At 47.9% G+C, this 25,912-nt stretch overlaps 1 protein-coding gene across 1 annotated transcript in view; it reads left to right on the top strand.

The window, feature by feature from the left end:
- The first annotated feature begins 3,907 nt into the window (after nucleotides 1-3,907).
- Nucleotides 3,908-25,912, top strand: part of LOC140402471 (complement C1s subcomponent-like) — a 91,714-nt gene continuing 69,709 nt past the window's right edge. The window contains exons 1-3 of the mRNA XM_072490286.1: nucleotides 3,908-4,039; nucleotides 9,218-9,434; nucleotides 11,103-11,280. Of these exons, the coding sequence (XP_072346387.1) occupies nucleotides 4,035-4,039; nucleotides 9,218-9,434; nucleotides 11,103-11,280 (400 nt within the window). The 5' untranslated portion in view covers nucleotides 3,908-4,034. The remainder of the gene's footprint in view (nucleotides 4,040-9,217; nucleotides 9,435-11,102; nucleotides 11,281-25,912) is intronic.

Raw genomic sequence — 25,912 nt, forward strand, 5'->3', positions numbered from 1 at the left:
GGAGATGTGGTCCCCGAGGTACTTGAGTTCCGTCTGAACAAAAGAGCATTTGGCCCTGTTGAGGCGGAGGTCATGCTCATGTATACGTTTGAATACGCGCTGGAGGCGACAGATGTGCTCCTGCGGGGTGGTGGACCAAATGATTATGTCATCGACATAGACGCGAACACCTTCAATGCCTTCCATCATTTGTTCCATGATCCTGTGGAACACTTCTGTTGCAGATATGATCCCAAACGGCATCCTGTTGTAACAATATCTGTCAAAGGGGGTATTAAATGTACACAGTTTCCTGCTGGATTTGTCGAGCTGGATTTGCCAGAATCCTTTTGAGGCGTTGAGTTTGGTGAAGAGCTTGGCGCGAGCCATCTCACATGTGAGCTCTTCGCGCTTGGGAATTAGATAGTGCTCTCTCATGATATTGCGATTTAGATCCTTGGGATCAATGCAAATTCTCAATTCGCCGGAAGGCTTTTTTACACATACCATGGAACTGACCCAGTCGGTTGGTTCCGTGTCTTTGGAAATCACTCCTTGGTTCTGGAGGTCCTGCAGCTGCTGCTTGAGGCGGTCCTTAAGGGGTGCTGGGACCCTGCGGGGCGCGTGCACCACAGGCATGGCGTTCTGTTTCAATAAAATCTTGTAGGTGTACGGGAGCGTGCCCATGCCCTCGAAGACGTTGTGGTGATGGTTGATAATGGCGCCGAGCTGCACCCTGAAGTCAGTGTCCTGAAAGGCAGATGCGTCAGCAGGCAAGAGAGAGTGAACTCTCTGAACTAGGTTCAACAGCTTGCATGCCTGCGCGCCAAGCAGGGAGGCTTTCGAGGAGCCCACTATTTCAAAGGGAAGGATGGCTTTGCGTGACCTGTGCGTCACTTCAAGTTGGCTCGAGCCGCTGGCAGCAATGGCATTGCCATTATAATCTAATAGCTGGCAGGCTGATGGCAGGATGGCTGGTTTGACACGAAGGCTTTGGAGGTCAGACCGCGCAATGGGATTGGCGGAGGCACTAGTGTCCAGGCGGAATCGTATTCGGGACCGGTTGACCATCAGGGTGGCACACCACTCATCGTCTGGATCGATGCTGTATACCGATAGAGGCTGGATTCTTTGCTTCGGGGACACCCTGCTTTTTGTAACGATACTGACTCGAAAAGGCGCCTTCGGACCCTCGGTGTCAATATAGGGTAGTAGGTCCGCATCGGACGCGGTGACCATGGGTTGAATGGCCCGGACATTCCTGCGAGGCTGGCTGGAGCGATAGGAGTTGGCAGGCTGAGCTGATCTACATAATGCAGCATAGTGGCCAAGTTTGCCACATCTCAGGCATTGTCGGGATTTGGCTGGGCATTGTCGCTTTAAGTGGATGGAGCCACAGTTGGCGCACGTCGTAGCGTCAGTATGTTCGCTGCGCCACCGCGCATGCGCGGTGCGGTTGTACGTGGTGCGCGCCTGCGCAGTACGTTCGTCGACGTCGCCGTCCCCTCATTTGGTGCGCACAAGCGCGGGAGTCGGCGAAAAGCGCGTGAAATGGCTGAGGCTGAGGCTGAGGCCCTGGAGTTGCTCGATTGGTTGGACCCGTTCTGCCACGTGGGGACCTTGCCGCGCCATTTCAGCCACTTGGATGTGGGAATACCGACTAGTGGCGTGTTCGTGTCGCACGCAGGTCTCGATGGCGGTCGCTAGGGTGAGCTGCTTTACTTTGAGGAGCTGCTGGCGTAGGGGGTCCGACTGAACACCGAAAACGATCTGGTCATGTTTCATGGAGTCGGAGGTGGGCCCGTAGTTACAGGACTGCGCAAGGATGCGGAGGTGGGTGAGAAAGGACTGGAAAGGTTCATGCTTACCCTGCAAACGCTGTTTGAATTCATAACGCTCAAAACTTTCATTCACCTCTACGCTGCAGTGAGTGTCAAATTTGAGGAGGACCGTCTTGAACCTTGCTTTATCTTCATCATCCGCAAAGGTGAGAGAATTGAAAATGTGGATGGCATGGTCCCCGGCCGTGGATAGGAAGAGAGCGATCTTCCTGGTGTCCGAGGCATCCTCCCGGTCTGTGGCTTCAAGGTAGAGCTGGAAGCGTTGTTTGAATATCTTCCAGTTGGCCCCGAGGTTGCCGGTGATGCAGAGCGGCGGCGGCGGGCAGGCTTGTCCATTTTGCAGGATGGCTGTATGCTGGTGGAAGGCAGATCACTTGCAGGTAGGTCTAAGAAGTTCTAATATCCCTGAACTCCTGGTATCATGATGTGTTGGGTGCTCTGGATCCGTGGAACACATACAGGCCACCAACACTTAAAATAGTGCAACACTATTTTATTAAGTTAGAAACTGTTGAACATACTTTCCCTGTGGGTTAACATGATGTTAGATTAAACTAAAGACCTATGCCTTGTCCTAATCAGTCGATGCACTCAGCACATGGTGAAGATGTGTGCTGCAGGCTGTAAACTCTGTCCTTCTAGGAGGCTGCATCCCGAATGAACGGGAACTCTGATGCCCCCTGTCTTTATAGTGAGTGTACTCTAACTGGTGATTGGCTGCGGTGTTGTGTGTGTGATTGGTCCCGCTGTGTGTCCATCAGTGTGCATGTATCAGCACCATGATATACTGGTGTATATTATGACACACTTCTATGCTACTTTTATCTCCAGGTAAGGCCACATAGTTCTTCATCTCCTGGTGCACTTAGTTCTTGTCATCTTTTCTAGTTCATAGAATCATAGAATCCAGTGCAGAAGACCATTCAGCCCATCGAGTCTGCACCGATGCACTATCTAGGCCCACAACCCTGTCTAATTCCCGTGACCACACCTAACCTTTATATACTAAGGGTCAATTTATCACGCCCAATGCACCTAACCTGCACTCTGGGTGCTCCAGTGCGAGGAAACAGGAGCACCCGCTGGAACTCACGCAGACACGGGGAGAACATGCAAACTCCACACACACAGTCACCCAAGTCCCTGGCGATGTGAGGCAGCAGTGCTACCCACTGTGCCACCGCGGCAACCACAGCATTTATCAAATATTTTACTGAACATCTTTCTCCAGCCTCTCGTTACTTTTTCAGAAGCTTTAAACTCTCTTGCTGCTGCAAGTTCTTCGCCTTCTTGGCAAGTTCTCCAACTTTCCATTTAAGTTGAGCTGTGCATCGTTATTCTCCCTTGAAGGCTCCGAGGTTTACAGCAGCCTCGTTGATTAACTGCAATTGCTGCTCGAATTTTCAGAGGGAAAGTCTAACAGTTCCTGTGTGTAACATCAAATTGATAAACTGCACGAATTATCTGCAAGTAATTAACAATTACAAAGCCTTTGATCCCTCAAAAAACGAGGATCGTCTTTTACACAAAGTTAATGGAAAATTCAGCTTTTTCAGACCAGAAGTCATGGGGTTGAACTTGATTCAAGATTGACTTTTAGACGACTATGAACAATATCTCTCTGTCTATCTGTCTGTTCATCTCCCTCAGTCTGTCCATCTCAGACTATCTAGCACTCTCAATCATGTTTTGTTTTTGTTTTTTTGAAACAAATGACCAGTCCCAATCGGTACTTTGACCACATCTTATTCTTGGAAATGATCAGGTTGGGGTTTGGAATGATAAGTGTTTACTGAATAAAAAATCTCTATTTACTGTCCTCAAGCGATTGTGGATCACTCGGTTAATCTTTAATCGCACTTCTACCGAAAAGCAGCTCGAAGATGAATTAATTTGGAAGAAATAAGGGACCCCTGTACAAAGCTGTGATTGAATTGCCCCTGCCACACACTTGGTCTGACGGACAAGGTTTCAATGAGAATACATGGGATCTGCACGGTCTTTCAGAGTCGGGCTGGACGAGTGTGCTTTGGCTCAATGACTGGCGGGGCCCCCGGTTTGTGTATTTCTGGGGAGGGTGCCAAGCAACCTTCGATCCCAGGGAACAAGAGTCAGAGTGCTGAACCCATGAAATCAAACCAGTTCATGTTTGACTGGGAGGAAGCGACACGGTGAGACTCCTGCTCTTCTGAGGGTTGTGAAAAGCCAGTGGAAATGTGGTGAGTGCAAAAGATAGAAAAAGAGATGGAAGGGAAGTGAGGGAGAGAGTCTGAAGCTGAAAGGATAAAAAGGTTTGGAATTCTGTAGCACCTCATAGGTTTAAGGTCCGTGGGGCAAAGTTTAGAGGAGGTGTGGGAGGCAGGTTTTTTACGCTGAGGATGGTGAGTGCCTGGACCGCGTTGCCAGGGGAGGCAGATACATTAACGGCGTTCAAAAGGCAAACACATGGATAGGATGGGTACAGAGGGATACGGCACAAGGAAGTGCTGAGGGTTTTGATCAAAGGTGGTATCATGACCAGTACAGGCTTGGAGGGCCGAAGGGGACCTTTAGTGTCTGGTTGAGGAGCAGGCAGGCCTCGGTTGAATATTTCCTTCAAAAGCTCCCAAGCCCGATGGTGAACTAACTCCTCCAATGTGACCCATGCAGGGCATCCTAAAGGGTGAGGGTGAAAGGTCAGAGGTCATGGTGCACCGACGATATTGGATGAGGCCTTGCATCAAGATTTCAGGGGACGAGGCAGTAGATTAGAAATCAGGACCTCTGAGGTTCTCATCTCTGGATTACTCCCAGTGCCACATGCTAGCGAATGTTGAAATATTACGGTGGGTGAATACCAGGATGTTGCCTGGTATGGAGGGCATTAGCCATGAGGAGAGGTTGGATAAACTCGGCTTGTTCTCACTGGAACGACCGAGGTCGAGAGGCGACCTGATAGAGGTCTACAAAATTATGAGCGGCATGGACAGAGTGGATAGTCAGAAGCTTTTCCCAGGGTGCAAGAGTCAATAACTCGGTTTAAGTTGTGAGGGTGCGAGTGGCAAAGTTTCGAGGAGATGTGTGAGGGAAGTTTTTTACACAGAGGGTAGTGGGTGCCTGGAACTCGCTGCCGGAGGAGGTGGTGGAAGCAAGTACGATAGTGACGTTTAAGGAGCGTCTTGACAAATACATGAATAGGATGGGAACCGAGGGATACGGACCCCGGAAGTGTAGGAGGTTTCAGGTTAGATGGGCAGCATGGTCAGTACAGGCTTGGAGGGCCGAAGGGCCTGTTCCTGTGCTGTAGTTTCCTTTGTTCTTTGAATGCATGGCTCAAGGGTTGGTGCAGGAGGGAGGGGTTTAGATTCTTGGGTCACTTGGACCATTTCTGGGGAAGGTGGAACCTCTACAAGAGGGACGGTCTGTACCCTAATCACGTTGGAACCAACATCCTTGCAGGGAGGTTTGCTAGTGCTGTTGGGAGGAGTTTCAATTAGTTTGGTAGGGGGAAGGAACACAGAGCATTAGTAAAATAGAGACACCTCATGCTATAATAAAGAAAGCAAGACAGAGTGCACTCAGCTATGTTGAATGTCAAGAGAGTAAGACAAAGCTGGATGGTCTTTACTTTAATGCTAGGAGTGTAATAGGTAAGACTGATGAGTTAAGGGCGTGGATTGACACATATAATTGTGACATTGTTCCCATCACAGAGACATGGTGAAGGGAAGGGCAGGATTGGCAACGTAACATTTAGGGCAGCAAGGTAGCATTGTGGATAGCACAATTGCTTCACAGCTCCAGGGTCCCAGGTTCGATTCTGGCTTGGCTCACTGTCTGTGCGGAGTCTGCACATCCTCCCTGTGTGTGCGTGGGTTTCCTCCGGGTGCTCCGGTTTCCTCCCACGGTCCAAAGATGTGCAGGTTAGGTGGATTGGCCATGATAAATTGCCCTTAGTGTCCAAAATTGCCCTTAGTGTTGGGTGGGGATACTGGGTTATGCAGATAGGGTGGAGGTGTTGACCTTGGGTAGGGGGCTCTTTCCAAGAGCCGGTGCAGACTCGATGGGCCGAATGGCCTCCTTCTGCACTGTAAATTCTATGATAATCTATGAACATTATGGAGTACAGGATCTTTAGGCGAGATAGGAGGGTTTGAAAAGGAGGTGGTGTTGTACTATTAATTAAGGAATCAATTACTGCAATGAGGAGAGATGATATCTTGGAAAGATCTTCAAATGAGGTTTTATGGGTAGAATTTCAGAATACAAAGGGGGCAGCCATATTGCTGGGAGTGTATTATAGACCCCAAAAGAGTCAGTGGGATATAGAGGAGCAGCTTTGTAGACAATTCACTGAGGTGTGTAAGAATAATAATCGAGTAATTAGGCTCGGGGATTTCAACTTCCTCAACATAAATTTGGATAGTCCTTGTATAAAGGGGTTGGAAGGGGCGCATTTCTTGAAATATATTTTGTATCAATATGTAGATCGCCCAACAAGAGATGGAGCTGTGCTGGATCTGGTTCTGGGGAACGAAGCTGACAAGTGTTCAATGTGACAGTGGGGGAGCATTTTAGTGACAGCGATCACAACACAGTTCGGTTCAAGTTTGTTATGGACAAGGAACAAGATGACCTGCGAAAAATGGTTTTGGTTTAGTGCAAGGCAGATTTGACTAAAATAAGGCCAGATCTGGCCAAATCTGACTGGGAACAGCTTCTTGTGGGAAAATCTACAGCGGAGCAGTGGAGGACACCCAAAAATGAAATGGGGAGAGTACAGGTCCAACATGTTCCCAGGAGGTGGAAATGTAGGAGCAATAACTTCAGGGAACCCTGGATGTCTAGGACAATCCAGGACTGAATAAGGAGGATGAGAAAGCCTTTTAGCAAGTCCAACTGCAATATGGGAAATGCAAGAGGGAACTTAAGAAAGCAATTAGAAGAGCAAAAAGGGGGCATGAGAAAGGACTTGTGAATAAGATTAGTGAGATCTCTAAAATATTCTATAAAATACATTACGGGGAAGAGGTTAACCATGGAAACTAGGTTAACTAGGGCCCATTAGAGACCAATGGGGCAATCTGTGTACAAAGCAACAGGACATTGTTAGGGTGTTAAATGAATACTTCTCATTGGTCTTCACTCAGTAGAATGAGGGCATTGGTGCAGAATTCAGGAAATGAGACTGTGAAGACCTTGAGCAGTTTGACATAGGAAGTGAGGAGGTATTGGAGGCATTGACGAACTTAAAAATAGATAAATCCCCAGGCCCGGATGTATTGCATCCCAGGCTGCTGGGGGAGGCACGGCAAATTGCAGGGGGTCTGATACAAGTTTTAAATTCCTGCCTGGCCACAGGGGAATTCCCAGAGGACTGGAGAACAGCTAGTGTTGTTCCACTTTTCAAGATGGGTGGTAGAGATGAAGCAGGGAATTGCAGAGCGCTGAGTCTCACGTCAGAAGGAAAATGAGAAATTGGGGGAATGATCAGTAAGTTTTTAAGATGACACCAAGGTTGGTAGGGTGGCTAACAGTGAAGAAGAGGGTCGTCGGTTACAGGACGTTATAGATGGGTTGATCAGCTGGGCAGAGCAGTGGCAAATCATATTCAGACCTGAGAAGTGCGAGGTGGTGCACTTTGGAAGAATAAACAGGACAGGGGAGTATGGAATGAATGGCAGGACACTAGGAAGCTCAGAGGAACAGCTGGATCTTGGGGCACTTGTTCACAGATCCCTGAAGGCGGCAGGGCAGATTATAGGGTAGTTAAGAAGGTAGATTTGACACTTGCCTTTATCAGTGGTGGATTAGATTAGAAGAGCAAGGAGGTTATGTTGGAGCTGTATAAAACACTGGTTAGGCCACTGCTGCAGCACTGTGTGCAGTTCTGGGCACCTCGCTATAGGAAGGAGGTGGTGCAGAGGAGATTCACCAGGATTCTGCCTGGCATGTAGCATCTGAGCGATGACAGACTGGATAGGCTGGGATTGTTTACTGTCGAGCAGAGAAGGCTGAGGGGGGGGGGATATGATTGAGGTGTATACGATTATGAGGGATTTGGACAGGGGAAACAGGAAGCGGCTATACCACTTGGTTGAGGGGTCAATCACAAGGAGGCATAGCTTTATAGTGAGAGGCAGGACATTCCGAGGGCATTTGAGAAAAGGAATTTTCACTCAGAGGGTGGTGAGAATACTGACGCATTGACAGTGCGGACCTCCCTCAGTACTGACCCTCTGACAGTGCGGCACTCCCTCAGTACTGACCCTCTGACAGTGCAGCACTCCCTCAGTACTGACCCTCTGACAGTGCGGCACTCCCTCAGTACTGACCCTCTGACAGTGCAGCGCTCCCTCAGTACTGACCCTCTGACAGTGCAGCACTCCCTCAGTACTGACCCTCTGACAGTGCAGCGCTCCCTCAGTACTGACCCTCTGACAGTGCAGCACTCCCTCAGTACTGACCCTCTGACAGTGCAGCACTCCCTCAGTACTGACCCTCTGACAGTGCGGCACTCCCTCAGTACTGACCCTCTGACAGTGCAGCGCTCCCTCAGTACTGACCCTCTGGCAGTGCAGCACTCCCTCAGTACTGACCCTCTGACAGTGCAGCACTCCCTCAGTACTGACCCTCTGACAGTGCAGCACTCCCTCAGTACTGATCCTCTGACAGTGCAGCATTCCTTCAGTACTGACCCTCTGACAGTGCAGCACTCCCTCAGTACTGACCCTCTGACAGTGCAGCACTCCCTCAGTTCTCACCCTCTGACAGTGCAGTACTCCCTCAGTACTCACCCTCTGACAGTGCAGCACTCCCTCAGTACTCACCCTCTGACAGTGCAGCACTCCCTCAGTACTCACCCTCTGACAGTGCAGCACTCCCTCAGTACTCACCCTCTGACAGTGCAGCACTCCCTCAGTACTGACCCTCTGACAGTGCAGCACTCCCTCAGTACTGACCCTCTGACAGTGCAGCACTCCCTCAGTACTGACCCTCTGACAGTGCGGACCTCCCTCAGTACTGACCCTCTGACAGTGCGGCACTCCCTCAGTACTGATCCTCTGACAGTGCAGCATTCCTTCAGTACTGACCCTCTGACAGTGCAGCACTCCCTCAGTACTGACCCTCTGACAGTGCAGCGCTCCCTCAGTACTGACCCTCTGACAGTGCGGCACTCCCTCAGTACTGACCCTCTGACAGTGTGGCACCCCCTCAGTACTGACCATCTGATAGTGCAGCACTCCCTCAGTGCTGACCCTCTGACACTGCAGATGGTTATGTGGATAAGGGTATGAATTGGGCAGGAAGTGGAAGAGTAAGTAATCTGGAACAATGAGGAATATTTATGTCCGCTATCCTGTTTGCCTCGGTGTAGTCACTTTGTGTCTATGTGTCTCTCCCTCTCGCTGCTTTAGGCTGACTTTATCTCTCCTCTTGCTTCCTTCGGCCTCCTGCATCATCTCGTTGAGCGGGCTGCAAGGCCAGATCATTTCTCGCAATTACCCGCAGGGTTACCCCGACGATATCCAGCAGAGCTGGGAGATCCAGGTTGCGACTGGCTACGGCATCAGACTGTCCTTCACCCACATCGACATTGAGCCATCCCCAGATTGTGCCTATGATCATGTGCAGGTAATCATTTTCTGTGGCAAACAGTGCTTCAGTCTTCATGGATTGAATGATGAGCCTCTCGTCCAAATAGCGGTTTGCTTCCTGTGTGTCTTATTTTTCTCCGCTATAAGTCTTAATTCTTGATAAATGTCAGTATATCCATTATCCACCCATTAATTTCAAACTTATCTCTCTCTGTATCTGTCTATCCATTCCTGTCTCTCAACTACCTCGCTCTGTTTATCCATCATCTGTTTCCTCTATCTGTCTGTCCAGAGGTTTGTTTATCTCTCTCGCTCTCTCACTATCTATCCGACTGACTCTCCAACATAGCTTTGTATGTTTATCACCTGTCTCTGTTTATCTCCTCATCTATTATAAGATGTAAAGGCACCTGAGAGGTTGCACAAACTATTTGCAAAGCTGATACCATGTTGAGCTGGTCTATCTCCTCGGACAGAGGAAAAAGAATGCTGAAGTGTGTCACAGTTAACATTTTGAAAGGTTTTGATCGAGCTGACACAGAGGGGGTGTTTCCCCTTGTGGTGAGGGGGAGGGGGGGAAGGGGGAGGGGGAGGGGGGGGGAAGCAAAACAGGAGTCTAAGACAATAGCGAGGAATCTAATCAGGAGCTCAGGAGACACTTGCTTATCCGGAGAGAGTGGTGAGGATGAGGAGGTCGTTGTCACAGGGAGTATGTAAACAACCCTCACGGTACCCATGGGGATGACCCTATATGTTGGGGTCTATAGAACTCACTCTTTAAAACCGGCCCACATTGGGGCCGGCATGATCTGTTGTCACGGTTGGGATCTGTCGGTGATAATTGAGGAGAGGCGGTAGCATAGTGGTATTGTCGCTGGACTAGTCATCCCGAGACCTAGGATAATGCTCTGTGGACCTGGATTCGAATCCCACCACAGTAGGTGGTGGAATTCAAACTCACTAAAATAATCGGATTTATAGTCGAACGATGACCATTGTCGATTGTTGTAAAAACCCGTCTGGTTCGCTAATGTCCTTTGGGAAAGGAAATCTGCCGTCCTTACGCGGTCTGGCCTACACGTGACTCCAGACCCACAGCAATGTGGTTGACTCTTAACTGGCCCCCTCAAGGGCAATTAGGGATGGGCAATAAACGCTGGCCCAGCCGGCGATGCTCGCGTCCCGTGGATGAATAAACAAAAAAATAAACCTCCGTTTGAATCACCTTGTCGGATCTCCTGACCTTTGATCGAGTGCTGATGTATTTCAGGGGAAAACCGGATATGGACAGGAAGGATGAAGGGATAGAAAGGTAATAATAGTAGGATGAGATGTGCAAGACGTGTGGAGTGAGTGGGCCAAATGGCCTGTTTAGCACAGGGCTAAATCGCTGGCTTTGAAAGCAGACCAAGGCAGGCCAGCAGCATGGTTCAATTCCCGTAGCAGCCTCCCCGAACAGGCGCCGGAATGTGGCGACTAGGGGCTTTTCACAGTAACTTCATTTGAAGCCTACTTGTGACAATAAGCGATTTTCATTTCATTCACTGCATATCCGTATGTCCCTCTGTGTCCCTCAGTCTGTCTGTCTATTTCACCCTCCCACAAAATTCCCTCCTTCCATCCCTGCTTCCCTCTATCCCTCTCTGTCTCTTTGAGGATCTCACATTTGAAGAGATGCCAATCATTTCCTGCCAATCCCACCCAGGTTTTTTGTGATGAAGCTCTTCATCCCCCAATCTGTGGCAGCAAGGACAGAGTGGAGATGGAGTTCCAATTCCCCTTTGAGTACTACACCACTGGAAACTGGATGCGGGTGATGTTTTTATCCGATTTCTCCAATGAGGAACGCTACACTGGATTTGCGGCATATTACACAGCAGTTGGTAAGAGTCACACAGAATGTGTAGAGAGGGGAGCGAGAGGGAGAGTGAGGGAGAGTGAGGGAGGGGGAGAGAGAGGGAGGGGGAGAGAGAGGGAGGTTGGGGGAGAGAAAGGGAGGGAGAGAGGGAGGGAGGTGGTGAGAGAGGGATGGGGGAGAGAGGAAGAGAGGGGGAGAGAGAGGGAGGGTGGGGGAGAGGGAGGGAGGGAGAGAGGGAGGGGGAGAGAGAGGAAGGGTGGGGGAGAGAGAGTGAGGGAGAGTGGGAGGGAAGTGGCGAGAGAGGGAGGGGGGGAGAGTGAGGGAGGGAGGTGGAGAGTGAGTGTGGGAGGGAGTGAGAGGCAGAAAGGGGGAGTGAGGGAGGGGGAGATTGAGGGAGGTGGGGAGGGGAGAGAGAGGGAGGGAGAGAGGGGGAGAGATGGAGGGAGGGGAAGAGTGGGAAGGGGGAGGGGGAGAGAGAGGGAGGGAGTGGGAGAGAGAGGGAGAGGAGAGCCAAGGAGGGAGGGGAGAAAGAGGGAGGGGAGAGAGGGATGGAGGGAGGCAAGAGAGGGTGGAATGGAGGGGGAGAGAGAGGGAGGGATGGGGAGAGAGAGGGAGGGAGGGAGGGGGAGGGAGGGGGATAGAGAGATGGGACGGAGGAGAGCAGGAGAGGGACGGAGGGAGAGAGAGATCGGGACAGAGGGGGAGGGGAAGGAGGGGGGAGAGAAGAGAAGGAGGGGGAGAGAAATGAGGGAGGGGAGAGAGGGAGAGGAAATGGTGAGCGGACAGGAGAGGCGGGAAGGGAGGGAGGGGGAAGAGAGAGTGAAGGAGGAGGGAGAGGGAGGGAGGGAAGAAACTGAAGGGGAGGGAGGGAGAAAAAGGGAGTGAGACAGTGAGAGTGAGAGAGAATAGACGAAGGAGGTAGAGAGAGACAAGAAGGGAAGGGTGAGCAAGAGTGTGTGCATGTGACTGTGTGAGTAAGTGTGAGTGTCTCTGTGCATGAGTGTGTGGGAGTGAGTGTGCAAGTCTGTGTGTGTGTGAGAGTCACTGTGTATGAGTTTATATGTGTGTCAGAGTCACTGTGCATGGGTTTGTGTGTGTGTGAGAGTCACTGTGCACGAGTTTTTGTGTGTGTGAGTCACTGTGTCGGAGTTTGTGTGTGCGTATGCGAGTCACTGTGTATGAGTGTGTGTGTGTGTGAGTCACTGTGTCTGCGTTTGTGTGTCACTGTGTATGAGTTTGTGTGTGTGTGAGTCACTGTGTCAGAGTTTGTGTGTGTGTGAGTCACTGTGTCGGAGTTTGTGTGTGTGTCTGCGAGTCACTGTGTATGAGTGTGTGTGTGTGTAAGAGTTACTGTGCATGACGTTGTGTGTGTGTGTGTCACTGTGTATGAGTTTGTGTGTGTCACTGTGTCTGAGTTTGTGTGTGTGACTGACTATCTATGAGTTTGTTTGTGTCAATTACTGAGTATGAATCTGTGTGTGCAAGTCACTGTGTATGGGTTTGTGTGTGTGTCACTGTGTCAGAGTTTGTGTGTGTGTGTGAGTCACTGTGTGTGTGTTTGTGTGTGAGAGTCGCTATGTATGTGTTTGTGTGTGAGTGTGAATGTCTCTGTGTATGAGTTTGAGCGTGTGTGAGTTACTTTGTATGAGCTTCTGTTTCTGAGTGAGTTACTGTGTTGAGTTTGTGTGTGTGAGCGTCACTGTGTATGAGTTTGTGTGAGTGTTTGAGAGTCACTGTTTGTGAGTTTGTGTGAGTGTTTGAGAGTCACTGTGTGTGAGTTTGTGTGAGTGTTTGAGAGTCACTGTGTGTGAGTTTGTGTGTGTGTCACTCTGTATGAGTTTGTGTTTCTGTGTGAGTTACTGTGTATGAGTTTGTGTGTGTGAGATACTGTGTATGAGTTTGTGTGTATGTGTGAAATTCACTGTGTATGAGTTTGTGTTTCTTTGTGAGTTACTGTGTATGCTTTTGTGTGTGTGTGTCACTCTGTATGGGGTTATGTGTGAGAGTCACTGTCTATGGGTTTGAGTGAGAGTGTGAGAGTCACTGTGTATGAATTTGTGTGTGCCACTGTGTATGAGTTTGTGTTTCTGTGTGAGTTACCGTGTATGAGTTTGTGTTTCTGTGTGAGTTACCGTGTATGAGTTTGTGTGTGAGATACTACGCATAATTCTTTGTGTATGTGTGTGATTCAGTGTGTATGAGTTTGTGTATGTGTGAGTCACTGTGTCCGGGTTTCTGTGTGTGTGTGAAAGTCACTGCGTGTGTGAGTTTTGTGTGTGAGTTACTGTGTATGTGTTTGTATGTGTGAGTCACTGTGTATGAGTTTGTGTGAGTGTTTGAGAGTCACTGTGTATGGGTTTGTGTGTGCCACTGTGTATGAGTTTGTGTTTCTGTGTGAGTTACCGTGTATGAGTTTGTGTGTGAGATACTACGCATAATTCTTTGTGTATGTGTGTGATTCAGTGTGTATGAGTTTGTGTATGTGTGAGTCACTGTGTCCGGGTTTCTGTGTGTGTGTGTGAAAGTCACTGTGTGTGTGAGTTTTGTGTGTGAGTTACTGTGTATGTGTTTGCATGTGTGAGTCACTGTGTATGAGTTTGTGTGTACGTGTGAGTCGCTGTGTATGAGTTTGTGTGTGTGTGTGAGAGTCACTATGTATGAGTTTGTGTGTGTGTGTGAATGTCTCTGTGTATGAGTTTGAGTGTGTGTGAGTTACTTTGTATGAGTTTCTGTTTCTGTGTGAGTTATTGTGTTTCAGTTTGTGTTTGTGAGCGTCACTGTGTATGATTTTGTGTGTGTGAGCGTCACTTTGTATGAGTTTGTGTGTGTGTGTGAGAGTCACAGTGTGTGAGTTTGTGTGAGTGTATATCCACCTCCTGTCTGCGTGCGTCGCACCCCCACAACCCAAAGATGTTCAGGGTAGGTGGATTGCCCCTTAATTGGAAAAAAAAAATTGGGTACTCTGAATTAAAAAAAGTGAGTCATTGTTTCTTCGTTTGTGTGTGCCTGAGTTTGCGTGTGTCACAGTGTAGGGTTTGTGTGTTTGTGAGTCAGTGTATGAGTTTGTGTGTGTGCATGAGTCACTGTGTATGAGTTTTTCTGTCTGTGCCTGTGTGTCACTCTGTATAAGTTTGTGTGTGTATGTGAATGTCTCTGTATATGAGTTTTTGTGTGTGAGTTACTGTGTATGAGTTTGTGTGTGTGAGTTTCTGTGTATGAGTTTTGTGTGTGAGTTACTGTGTATTAGTTTGAGTTTGTGTGTGTGTGTTACTGTGCATGAGTTTGTATGTGTGCTGTGTGTATGTGAGTTACTGTGTATGAGTTGGTGTGTGTGAGTTACTGTGTATGAGTTTGTGTGTGTGACAAACTGTGCATTAGTTTGTATTTGTGTGAGTTACTGTGCATTAGTTTGTGTGTGAGTTACGGTGTATTAGTTTGTGTTTGTGTGAGCTACTGTGTATTAGTTTGTGTTTGTGTGTGAGTTACTGTGTATGGGTTTGTGTGTGAGTTACTGTGTATGAGTTTGTGTTATTGTGTATGAGTTTGTGTGTGTGAGACAGTGTGAAGGGCGGCACGGTGGCACAGTGGTTAGCACTGCTGCCTATGGCGCCGAGGACCCGGTTTCGGTGCAGGCCCCAGGTCACTGTCCGAGTGGAGTTTGCACATCCTCCTCATGTCTGCGTGGGTTTCACCCCCACATCCCAAAGATGTTCAGGGTAGGTCGTTTCCCCTTAAGTGGAAAAAAATAATTGGGTACCCTAAATAAAACAAATGCGAGTCACTGTTTGCATGTGCGTAGTTACTGTGTATGGGTTTGTGTGTGTAACGGTGTATGGGTTTGTGTGTGTGTGTGTGTGAGTCCGTGTGTGAGTTTGTGCATGTGTGAGCCACTGTGTTTGAGTTTGTGTGTGTGTGTGTGTGTGTCTCTGTGTATGCATTTGTGTGTATTTCTGTGGGTCAATGTGTATGCATTTGTGTGTATGTGTGTGTGTGTGTTTGTGTGTATGTGTGTGAGTCACTGTGTATGAGTTTGTGTGAATATGTGTGTCACTGTGTATGGGTTTGTGTGTGTATGTTTGTGAATCACTATGTATGAGTTTTGTGTATGTGTGGGTGAGTCACTTGGTATGAGTTTGTGTGTGAGTGTGTGAATATCTCGGTGTATGAATTTGCGTGTGTGTGTGAATCACCGAGTTTTTGTGTGTGTATGAATGTCTTTGTGTGTTGTGTGAATCACTATGAGTTTGTGTGTGTGTGTCAGTGTGTATGTGTTTGTGTGTGCGTTTGTGTCACTGTATGAGTTTTTGTCTGTGTGAGAGTCTGTGTATGATTATGCTTGTGTGTGTGTTACTATGCATGTATTTGTGTGTGTGTCACTATGTATGAGTTTGTGTGTGTGTGAGAGTCACGGTGTATGAGTTTGTGTGGTGAGATTCACTGTGTATGAGTTTGTGTGTGTGTGAGTTACTGTGGAAAAGTTTGCTTGTGTGCGTAAGTTACTGTGTATGAGTTTGTGTGTGTGTGAGTTACTGTGTAAGAGTTTGTGTGTTTGTGAAAGTCACAGTTTATGAGTTTGTATGTGTGCGTGATGAGTTTGTGTGTGAAAGTCACTGTGTATGACTTTGTGCTTGCGTGTGAGTTACTGTGTATGGATTTGAGAGAGTGAGTGTGTGTGTGTGAATTACTGTGTATGAGTGTGTGTGTGTGTGTCACTGTGTATGAGTTTGTGTGTGTATGTTACTGTGTATGCGTTTGTGTGTGTGCTTTACTGTGTATCAGTTTGTGTGTACATGTGAGAGTCACTGTGATTGAGTTTGTGTGTGTGTGTCAGAGTCACAGTGTATCAGTTTGTGTGTGTGTGAGTCATTGTGTATGGGTTTGTGTGTGTGTGTGCGTGAGTCACTGTGTGAGTTTGTATGTGTGTGTGAGTCACTATGTGTGAGTTTGCGTGTGCATGTGAATCACTGTGTATGTGTGTGAGAGTCACGGTATATGTGTTTGTGTGTGTCACTGTGTATGAGTTTGTGTGTGAGTCTCTGTGTATGAGTTTGTGTATATGTCTGAATGTCTGAGTGTGTGTGAATCACTATGCGTTTGTGTGTATGTGTCTGTGTGTATGAGTTTGTGTGTGCATGTGTGTCACTATATGAGTTTGTGTGTGTGAGAGTCTGTGTATGAGTATGCTTGTATGTGTGTCACTGTGTGCATGTTTGTGTGTGTCACTGTGTATGTGTTTGTGTGTGTCACTGTGTATGAGTTTGTGTGTGAGTCACTGTGTTTGTGAGAATCGCTGTGTATGGGTTTGTGTGGTGAGATTCACTGTGTATGCGTTTGTGTTTGCTTGAGTTACTGTGTATAAGTTTGCTTGTGTACATAAGTTACTGTGTATGAGTTTATGTGTGTGTGGGTTACTCTTATGAGTTGTGTGTTTGTGTGAGTTACTGTGTATGAGATTGTGTGTGTGTGAGTTGCTGTAAATGAGTTTGTGTGTGTGTGTAAGTTACTGTGTATGAGTTTGTGTTTCCTTGTGAGTTACTGTAAAAACGTTTGTGTGTGTGTGTGAGTCACTATGTGTGAGTCGCTTTGTGTGTGTGTGAATCACTGTGTATGTGTTTGTGTGTGTATGACACACTGTGTATGAGTTTCTGTGAGAGGCACTGTGTATGAGTTTGTGTGTGTGTTTGTGTGTGCGTGAGTCACTGTGTATGTGTTTCTGTGTGTGAGTGTGTGTGTGTGTGAGTCACTGTGTGAGTCAGGGTGTGTGTTCTTGTGTGTGTGTGAATCACTGGGTATGGGTTTGTGTGTGTGTGTGTAAGTCACTGTGTGTGTTTGTGTGTGTGAGTCACTGTGTATGTGTGTGAGTCACAGTGTGTGTGTGTTTGTGTGTGTGAGTCACTGTGTGTGTGTGTGTGAGCCACTGTGTGTGTGTGTGTGTGTGAGTCACTGTGTGTGTGTGTGAATCAGTGTACGAGTTTGTGTGTGTGCGTGAGTCACTGTGTGTGTGTTTGTGTGTGTGAGTCACAGTGTGTGTGTGTGAGTCACAGTGTGTGTGTGTTTGTGTGTGTGAGTCACTGTGTGTGTGTGAGTCACTCTGTGTGTGTGTGTGTGTGAGTCACTGTGTGTGTGAGTCACTGTGTGTGTGTGTTTGTGTGTGTGTGTATGACTCACTGTGTATGAGTTTCTGTGAGAGGCACTGTGTATGAGTGTGTGTGTGTGTGTGTGTGTGTTCTGTGTGTGTGTATCACTGGGTATGGGTTTGTGTGTGTGAGTGTGAGTCACTGTGTTTGTGTGTGTGTGAATCACTGTGTATGAGTGTGTGTGAGTCACTGTGTATGTGTATGTGTGTGAGTCATTATGTGTGAGTTTGTGTGTGAATCAGTGTACGAGTTTGTGTGTGTGCGTGAGTCACTGTGTGTGTGTTTGTGTGTGTGAGTCACAGTGTGTGTGTGTTTGTGTGTGTGAGTCACTGTGTGTTTGTGTGTGAGTCACTGTGTGTGTGTGTGAGTCACTGTGTGTATGATTCACTGTGTATGAGTTTCTGTGAGAGGCACTGTGTATGAGTTTGTGTGCGTGTGTGTTTGTGGGTGTGTGAGTCACTGTGTATGTTTGTGAATCTGTGTGTGTGTGTGTGAGTCACTATGTGCGAGTTTGTGTGTGAATCACTGTGTATGAGTGTGTATGTGAGTCAGTGTATGAGTTTGTGTGTGTATGAGTGATTCAAGGTGTGTGTTCTTGTCTGTGTGTGAATCACTGGGTATGAGTGTGTGTGTGTGAGTCACTGTGTATGTTTGTGTGTGTGTGAGTCACTATGTGTGAGTTTGCGTGTGAATCACTGTATGTGTTTGTGTGTGTGTGTGTGTCAATCAGTGTACGAGTTTGTGTGTGGGTGTGAGTCAGGGTGTGTGTATGTTTGTGTGTGTGAGTCACTGTGTGTGTGTGTCAGTCACTGTGTGTGTGTTTGTGTGAGAGTCACTGTGTGTGTGTGTCACTGTGTGTGTGAGAGTCACTGTGTGTGTGTGTGTGAGTCACTGTGTGTGTGTTTGTGTGTGTGAGTCACTGTGTGTGTGTGTGTGAGGCACGTTGTGTGTGTGTTTGTGTGTGTGAGTCACTGTGTGTGTGTGTGAGTCACTGTGTGTGTGTGTCACTGTGTGTGTGTGTGTGTCACTGTGTGTGTGTGTTTGTGTGTGTGAGTCACTGTGTGTGTGTGTGTGTGTCACTGTGTGTGTGTGTGTGGGCGAGTCACTGTGTGTGTGTGTGAGGCACTGTGTGTGTGTGTGAGTCACTGTGTGTGTGAGAGTCATTGTGTGTGTGTGTGAGTCACTTTGTGTGTGTTTGTGTGTGTGAGTCACTGTGTGTGTGTGTCTGACTCACTGTGTGTGTGTGTGTGTGTGTGAGAGAGACTGTGTGTATGTGAGAGTCACTGTGTGTGTGTGTGTGTGTGTGAGTCACTGTGTGTGTGTGTGAGAGAGAGTCACTGTCTGTGTGTGTGTGTGTGTGAGTCACTGTGTGTGTGAGTCACTGTGTGTGTGTGTCAATATGTGTGTGTGAGTCACTGTGTGTGTGTGTGAGTCACTGTGTGTGTCTGTGTGTCACTATGTGTGTGTGTGTGTGTGAGTCACTGTGTGTGTGTGAGTCACTGTGTGTGTTTGTGTGTGTGAGTCACTGTGTGTGTGTGTGTGAGTCACTGTGTGTGTCTGTGAGAGAGAGTCACTGTGTGTGTGTGTGAGTCACTGTGTGTCTCAGTCACTGTGTGTGTGTGTATGAGTCACTGTGTGTGTGTCACTGTATGTGTGTGTGAGTCAGTGTGTGTGTGTGTGAGTGAGAGTCTGTGTGTGTGTGTGTGTGTGTGTGTGAGTCATTGTGTGCGTGTGTGAGAGAGAGTCACTGGGTGTGTGTGTGTCACTGTGTGTCTGAGTCACTGTGTGTGTGTGTGTGTGTTTGAGTCACTGTGTGTGTGTGTGTCACTGTATGTGTGTGTGAGTCAGTGTGTGTGTGTGAGAGAGAGTCTCGGTGTGTGTGTGTGTCACTGTGTGTGTGTGTGTGAGTCACTGTGTGTGTGTGAGAGTCTGTGTGTGTGTGTGTGAGTCACTGTGTGTGTGTGTGTGTGTGTGTGAGAGAGAGTCACTGTGTGTGTGTGTGTGTGTGAGTCACTGTGTGTGTGTGAGAGTCTGTGTGTGTGTGTGTGAGTCACTGTGTGTGTGTGTGTGTGTGTGAGAGAGAGTCACTGTGTGTGTGTGTGTGTGTGTGTGTGTGAGTCAATGTGTGTCTCAGTCACTGTGTGCGTGTGTGTGAGTCACTGTGTGTCTGAGTCACTGTGTGTGTGTGTTTGAGTCACTGTGTGTGTGTGTGTCACTGTGTGTGTGTGTGAGTCAGTGTGTGTGTGTGTGAGAGAGAGTCTCGGTGTGTGTGTGTGTCACTGTGTGTGCGTGTGTGAGTCACTGTGTGTGTGAGAGAGTCTGTGTGTCTGTGTGTGAGTCACTGTGTGTGTGTGTGTGTGTGTGTGAGAGAGAGTCACCGTGTGTGTGTGTGTGAGTCAATGTGTGTCTCAGTCACAGTGCGTGTGTGTGAGTCACTGTGTTTGTGTGTGTGTGTGTCACTGTATGTGTGTGTGTGAGTCAGTGTGTGTGTGTGTGTGAGAGAGTCTGTGTGTGTGTGTGTGTCACTGTGTGTGTGTGTGAGTCACTGTGTGTGTGTGTGAGAGAGAGTCACTGTGTGTGTGTGTGTGTGTGAGTCACTGTGTGTCTGAGTCACTGTGTGTGTGTGCATGTGTGAGTCACTGTGAGTTTTTGTGTCACTGTATGTGTGTGTGAGTCAGTGTGTGTGTGTGTGTGTGTGAGAGAGAGAGTCACTGTGTGTGTGTGTGTGAGTCACTGTGTGTGTGTGTCACTGTGTGTGTGTGTGTCACTGTGTGTCTGTGTTTGTGTGTGTGAGTCACTGTGTGTGTGTGTGAGTCACTGGGTGTGTGGGTGTGGGTGTGGGCGAGTCACTGTGTGTGTGTGTGAGTCACTGTGTGTGTGTGTGAGTCACTGTGTGTGTGTGAGTCACTGTGTGTGTGTGTAAGTCAATGTGTGTGTGTGTGAGTCACTGTGTGTGTGTGTGTGTGAGAGTCACTGTGTGTGTGTGTGTGTGAGTCACTGTGTGTGTGTTTGTGTGTGTGAGAGAGACTGTGTGTTTGTGTGTGTGAGAGTCACTGTGTGTGTGTGTGTGTGAGTCACTGTGTGTGTGAGTCAATATGTGTGTGTGAGTCACTCTGTGTGTGTGTGAGTCACTGTGTGTGTGTCTGTGTGTCACTATGTGTGTGTGAGTGTGTGTGTGTGTGAGAGTCACTGTGTGTGTGTGTGAGTTACTGTGTGTGTTTGTGTGTGTGAGTCACTGTGTGTGTGTGTGTGAGTCACCATGTGTGTGTGTGTGAGAGAGAGTCACTGTGTGTGTGTGTGAGTTACTGTGTGTCTCAGTCACTGTGTGTGTGTGTGAGTCACTGTGTGTGTGTGTGTGTGTCACTGTATGTGTGTGTGTGAGTCAGTATGTGTGTGTGTGAGTCATTGTGTGCGTGTGAGAGAGAGAGTCACTGTGTGTGTGTGTGTGTGTGTCACTGTGTGTCTGAGTCACTGTGTGTGTGTGTGTGTGTGAGTCACTGTGTGTGTGTCACTGTGTGTGCGTGTGTGAGTCACTGTGTGTGTGTGATAGTCTGTGTGTGTGTGTGAGTCACTGTGTGTGCGTGTGTGAGTCACTGTGTGTGTGTGAGAGTCTGTGTGTGTGTGTGTTTGAGTCACTGTGTGTGTGTGTGTGTGTGAGAGAGAGAGCCTGTGTGTGTGAGTCAATGTGTGTCTCAGTCACTGTGTGTGTGTGAGTCACTGTGTGTGTGTGTGTGTGTGTGTCACTGTATGTGTGTGTGTGAGTCACTGTGTGTGTGTCTGTGTGTCACTATGTGTGTGTGTGTGAGAGTCACTGTGTGTGTGTGTGTGTGTGAGTCACTGTGTGTGTTTGTGTGTGTGAGTCACTGTGTGTGTGTGTGTGAGAGAGAGTCACTGTGTGTGTGTGTGAGTCACTGTGTGTCTCAGTCACTGTGTGTGTGTGTATGAGTCACTGTGTGTGTGTGTGTCACTGTATGTGTGTGTGTGAGTCAGTGTGTGTGTGTATGAGAGAGTCTGTGTGTGTGTGTGTGTGTGTGTGAGTCATTGTGTGCGTGTGTGAGAGAGAGTCACTGTGTGTGTGTGTAAGTCACTGTGTGTGTGTGTGCGAGTCACTGTGTGTGTGTGTGAGTCACTGTGTGTGTGTGTGTGTGTGTGTGAGAGAGAGAGACTGTGTGTTTGTGTGTGTGAGAGTCACTGTGTGTGTGTGAGTCACTGTGTGTGTGTGTGAGAGAGAGAGAGAGAGAGAGTCACTGTCTGTGTGTGTGTGTGCGTGAGTCACTGTGTGTGTGAGTCAGTATGTGTGTGTGAGTCACTGTGTGTGTGTGTGAGTCACTGTGTGTGTGTCTGTGTGTCACTATGTGTGTGTGTGTGTGTGTGTGTGTGAGAGTCACTGTGTGTGTGTGTGAGTTACTGTGTGTGTTTGTGTGTGTGTGAGTTACTGTGTAAGAGTTTGTGTGTTTGTGAAAGTCACAGTTTATGAGTTTGTATGTGTGCGTGATGAGTTTGTGTGTGAAAGTCACTGTGTATGACTTTGTGCTTGCGTGTGAGTTACTGTGTATGGATTTGAGAGAGTGAGTGTGTGTGTGTGAATTACTGTGTATGAGTGTGTGTGTGTGTGTCACTGTGTATGAGTTTGTGTGTGTATGTTACTGTGTATGCGTTTGTGTGTGTGCTTTACTGTGTATCAGTTTGTGTGTACATGTGAGAGTCACTGTGATTGAGTTTGTGTGTGTGTTTCAGAGTCACAGTGTATCAGTTTGTGTGTGTGTGAGTCATTGTGTATGGGTTTGTATGTGTGTGTGCGTGAGTCACTGTGTGAGTTTGTATGTGTGTGTGAGTCACTATGTGTGAGTTTGCGTGTGCATGTGAATCACTGTGTATGTGTGTGAGAGTCACGGTATATGTGTTTGTGTGTGTCACTGTGTATGAGTTTGTGTGTGAGTCTCTGTGTATGAGTTTGTGTATATGTCTGAATGTCTGAGTGTGTGTGAATCACTATGCGTTTGTGTGTATGTGTCTGTGTGTATGAGTTTGTGTGTGCATGTGTGTCACTATATGAGTTTGTGTGTGTGAGAGTCTGTGTATGAGTATGCTTGTATGTGTGTCACTGTGTGCATGTTTGTGTGTGTCACTGTGTATGTGTTTGTGTGTGTCACTGTGTATGAGTTTGTGTGTGAGTCACTGTGTTTGTGAGAATCGCTGTGTATGGGTTTGTGTGGTGAGATTCACTGTGTATGCGTTTGTGTTTGCTTGAGTTACTGTGTATAAGTTTGCTTGTGTACATAAGTTACTGTGTATGAGTTTATGTGTGTGTGGGTTACTCTTATGAGTTGTGTGTTTGTGTGAGTTACTGTGTATGAGATTGTGTGTGTGTGAGTTGCTGTAAATGAGTTTGTGTGTGTGTGTAAGTTACTGTGTATGAGTTTGTGTTTCCTTGTGAGTTACTGTAAAAACGTTTGTGTGTGTGTGTGAGTCACTATGTGTGAGTCGCTTTGTGTGTGTGTGAATCACTGTGTATGTGTTTGTGTGTGTATGACACACTGTGTATGAGTTTCTGTGAGAGGCACTGTGTATGAGTTTGTGTGTGTGTTTGTGTGTGCGTGAGTCACTGTGTATGTGTTTCTGTGTGTGAGTGTGTGTGTGTGTGAGTCACTGTGTGAGTCAGGGTGTGTGTTCTTGTGTGTGTGTGAATCACTGGGTATGGGTTTGTGTGTGTGTGTGTAAGTCACTGTGTGTGTTTGTGTGTGTGAGTCACTGTGTATGTGTGTGAGTCACAGTGTGTGTGTGTTTGTGTGTGTGAGTCACTGTGTGTGCGTGTGTGAGCCACTGTGTGTGTGTGTGTGTGTGAGTCACTGTGTGTGTGTGTGAATCAGTGTACGAGTTTGTGTGTGTGCGTGAGTCACTGTGTGTGTGTTTGTGTGTGTGAGTCACAGTGTGTGTGTGTGAGTCACAGTGTGTGTGTGTTTGTGTGTGTGAGTCACTGTGTGTGTGTGAGTCACTCTGTGTGTGTGTGTGTGTGAGTCACTGTGTGTGTGAGTCACTGTGTGTGTGTGTTTGTGTGTGTGTGTATGACTCACTGTGTATGAGTTTCTGTGAGAGGCACTGTGTATGAGTGTGTGTGTGTGTGTGTTCTGTGTGTGTGTATCACTGGGTATGGGTTTGTGTGTGTGAGTGTGAGTCACTGTGTTTGTGTGTGTGTGAATCACTGTGTATGAGTGTGTGTGAGTCACTGTGTATGTGTATGTGTGTGAGTCATTATGTGTGAGTTTGTGTGTGAATCAGTGTACGAGTTTGTGTGTGTGCGTGAGTCACTGTGTGTGTGTTTGTGTGTGTGAGTCACAGTGTGTGTGTGTTTGTGTGTGTGAGTCACTGTGTGTTTGTGTGTGAGTCACTGTGTGTGTGTGTGAGTCACTGTGTGTATGATTCACTGTGTATGAGTTTCTGTGAGAGGCACTGTGTATGAGTTTGTGTGCGTGTGTGTTTGTGGGTGTGTGAGTCACTGTGTATGTTTGTGAATCTGTGTGTGTGTGTGTGAGTCACTATGTGCGAGTTTGTGTGTGAATCACTGTGTATGAGTGTGTATGTGAGTCAGTGTATGAGTTTGTGTGTGTATGAGTGATTCAAGGTGTGTGTTCTTGTCTGTGTGTGAATCACTGGGTATGAGTGTGTGTGTGTGAGTCACTGTGTATGTTTGTGTGTGTGTGAGTCACTATGTGTGAGTTTGCGTGTGAATCACTGTATGTGTTTGTGTGTGTGTGTGTGTCAATCAGTGTACGAGTTTGTGTGTGGGTGTGAGTCAGGGTGTGTGTATGTTTGTGTGTGTGAGTCACTGTGTGTGTGTGTCAGTCACTGTGTGTGTGTTTGTGTGAGAGTCACTGTGTGTGTGTGTGTCACTGTGTGTGTGAGAGTCACTGTGTGTGTGTGTGTGAGTCACTGTGTGTGTGTTTGTGTGTGTGAGTCACTGTGTGTGTGTGTGTGTGAGGCACGTTGTGTGTGTGTTTGTGTGTGTGAGTCACTGTGTGTGTGTGTGAGTCACTGTGTGTGTGTCACTGTGTGTGTGTGTGTGTCACTGTGTGTGTGTGTTTGTGTGTGTGAGTCACTGTGTGTGTGTGTGTGTGTCACTGTGTGTGTGTGTGTGGGCGAGTCACTGTGTGTGTGTGTGAGGCACTGTGTGTGTGTGTGAGTCACTGTGTGTGTGAGAGTCATTGTGTGTGTGTGTGAGTCACTTTGTGTGTGTTTGTGTGTGTGAGTCACTGTGTGTGTGTGTCTGACTCACTGTGCATGTGTGTGTGTGTGTGAGAGAGACTGTGTGTATGTGAGAGTCACTGTGTGTGTGTGTGTGTGAGTCACTGTGTGTGTGTGTGAGAGAGAGTCACTGTCTGTGTGTGTGTGTGTGTGAGTCACTGTGTGTGTGAGTCACTGTGTGTGTGTGTCAATATGTGTGTGTGAGTCACTGTGTGTGTGTGTGAGTCACTGTGTGTGTCTGTGTGTCACTATGTGTGTGTGTGTGTGTGTGTGTGTGCGTCACTGTGTGTGTGTGAGTCACTGTGTGTGTTTGTGTGTGTGAGTCACTGTGTGTGTGTGTGTGAGTCACTGTGTGTGTCTGTGAGAGAGAGTCACTGTGTGTGTGTGTGTGAGTCACTGTGTGTCTCAGTCACTGTGTGTGTGTGTATGAGTCACTGTGTGTGTGTCACTGTATGTGTGTGTGAGTCAGTGTGTGTGTGTGTGAGTGAGAGTCTGTGTGTGTGTGTGTGTGTGTGTGAGTCATTGTGTGCGTGTGTGAGAGAGAGTCACTGGGTGTGTGTGTGTCACTGTGTGTCTGAGTCACTGTGTGTGTGTGTGTGTGTTTGAGTCACTGTGTGTGTGTGTGTCACTGTATGTGTGTGTGAGTCAGTGTGTGTGTGTGAGAGAGAGTCTCGGTGTGTGTGTGTGTCACTGTGTGTGTGTGTGTGAGTCACTGTGTGTGTGTGAGAGTCTGTGTGTGTGTGTGTGAGTCACTGTGTGTGTGTGTGTGTGTGTGTGAGAGAGAGTCACTGTGTGTGTGTGTGTGTGTGAGTCACTGTGTGTGTGTGAGAGTCTGTGTGTGTGTGTGTGAGTCACTGTGTGTGTGTGTGTGTGTGTGTGTGAGAGAGAGAGTCACTGTGTGTGTGTGTGTGTGTGTGTGAGTCAATGTGTGTCTCAGTCACTGTGTGCGTGTGTGTGAGTCACTGTGTGTCTGAGTCACTGTGTGTGTGTGTTTGAGTCACTGTGTGTGTGTGTGTCACTGTGTGTGTGTGTGAGTCAGTGTGTGTGTGTGTGAGAGAGAGTCTCGGTGTGTGTGTGTGTCACTGTGTGTGCGTGTGTGAGTCACTGTGTGTGTGAGAGAGTCTGTGTGTCTGTGTGTGAGTCACTGTGTGTGTGTGTGTGTGTGTGTGTGAGAGAGAGTCACCGTGTGTGTGTGTGTGAGTCAATGTGTGTCTCAGTCACAGTGCGTGTGTGTGAGTCACTGTGTTTGTGTGTGTGTGTGTCACTGTATGTGTGTGT

This window comes from Scyliorhinus torazame, chromosome 25 (assembly GCF_047496885.1).
Source record: "Scyliorhinus torazame isolate Kashiwa2021f chromosome 25, sScyTor2.1, whole genome shotgun sequence".
NCBI classification, from domain to species: Eukaryota; Metazoa; Chordata; class Chondrichthyes; order Carcharhiniformes; family Scyliorhinidae; genus Scyliorhinus; species Scyliorhinus torazame.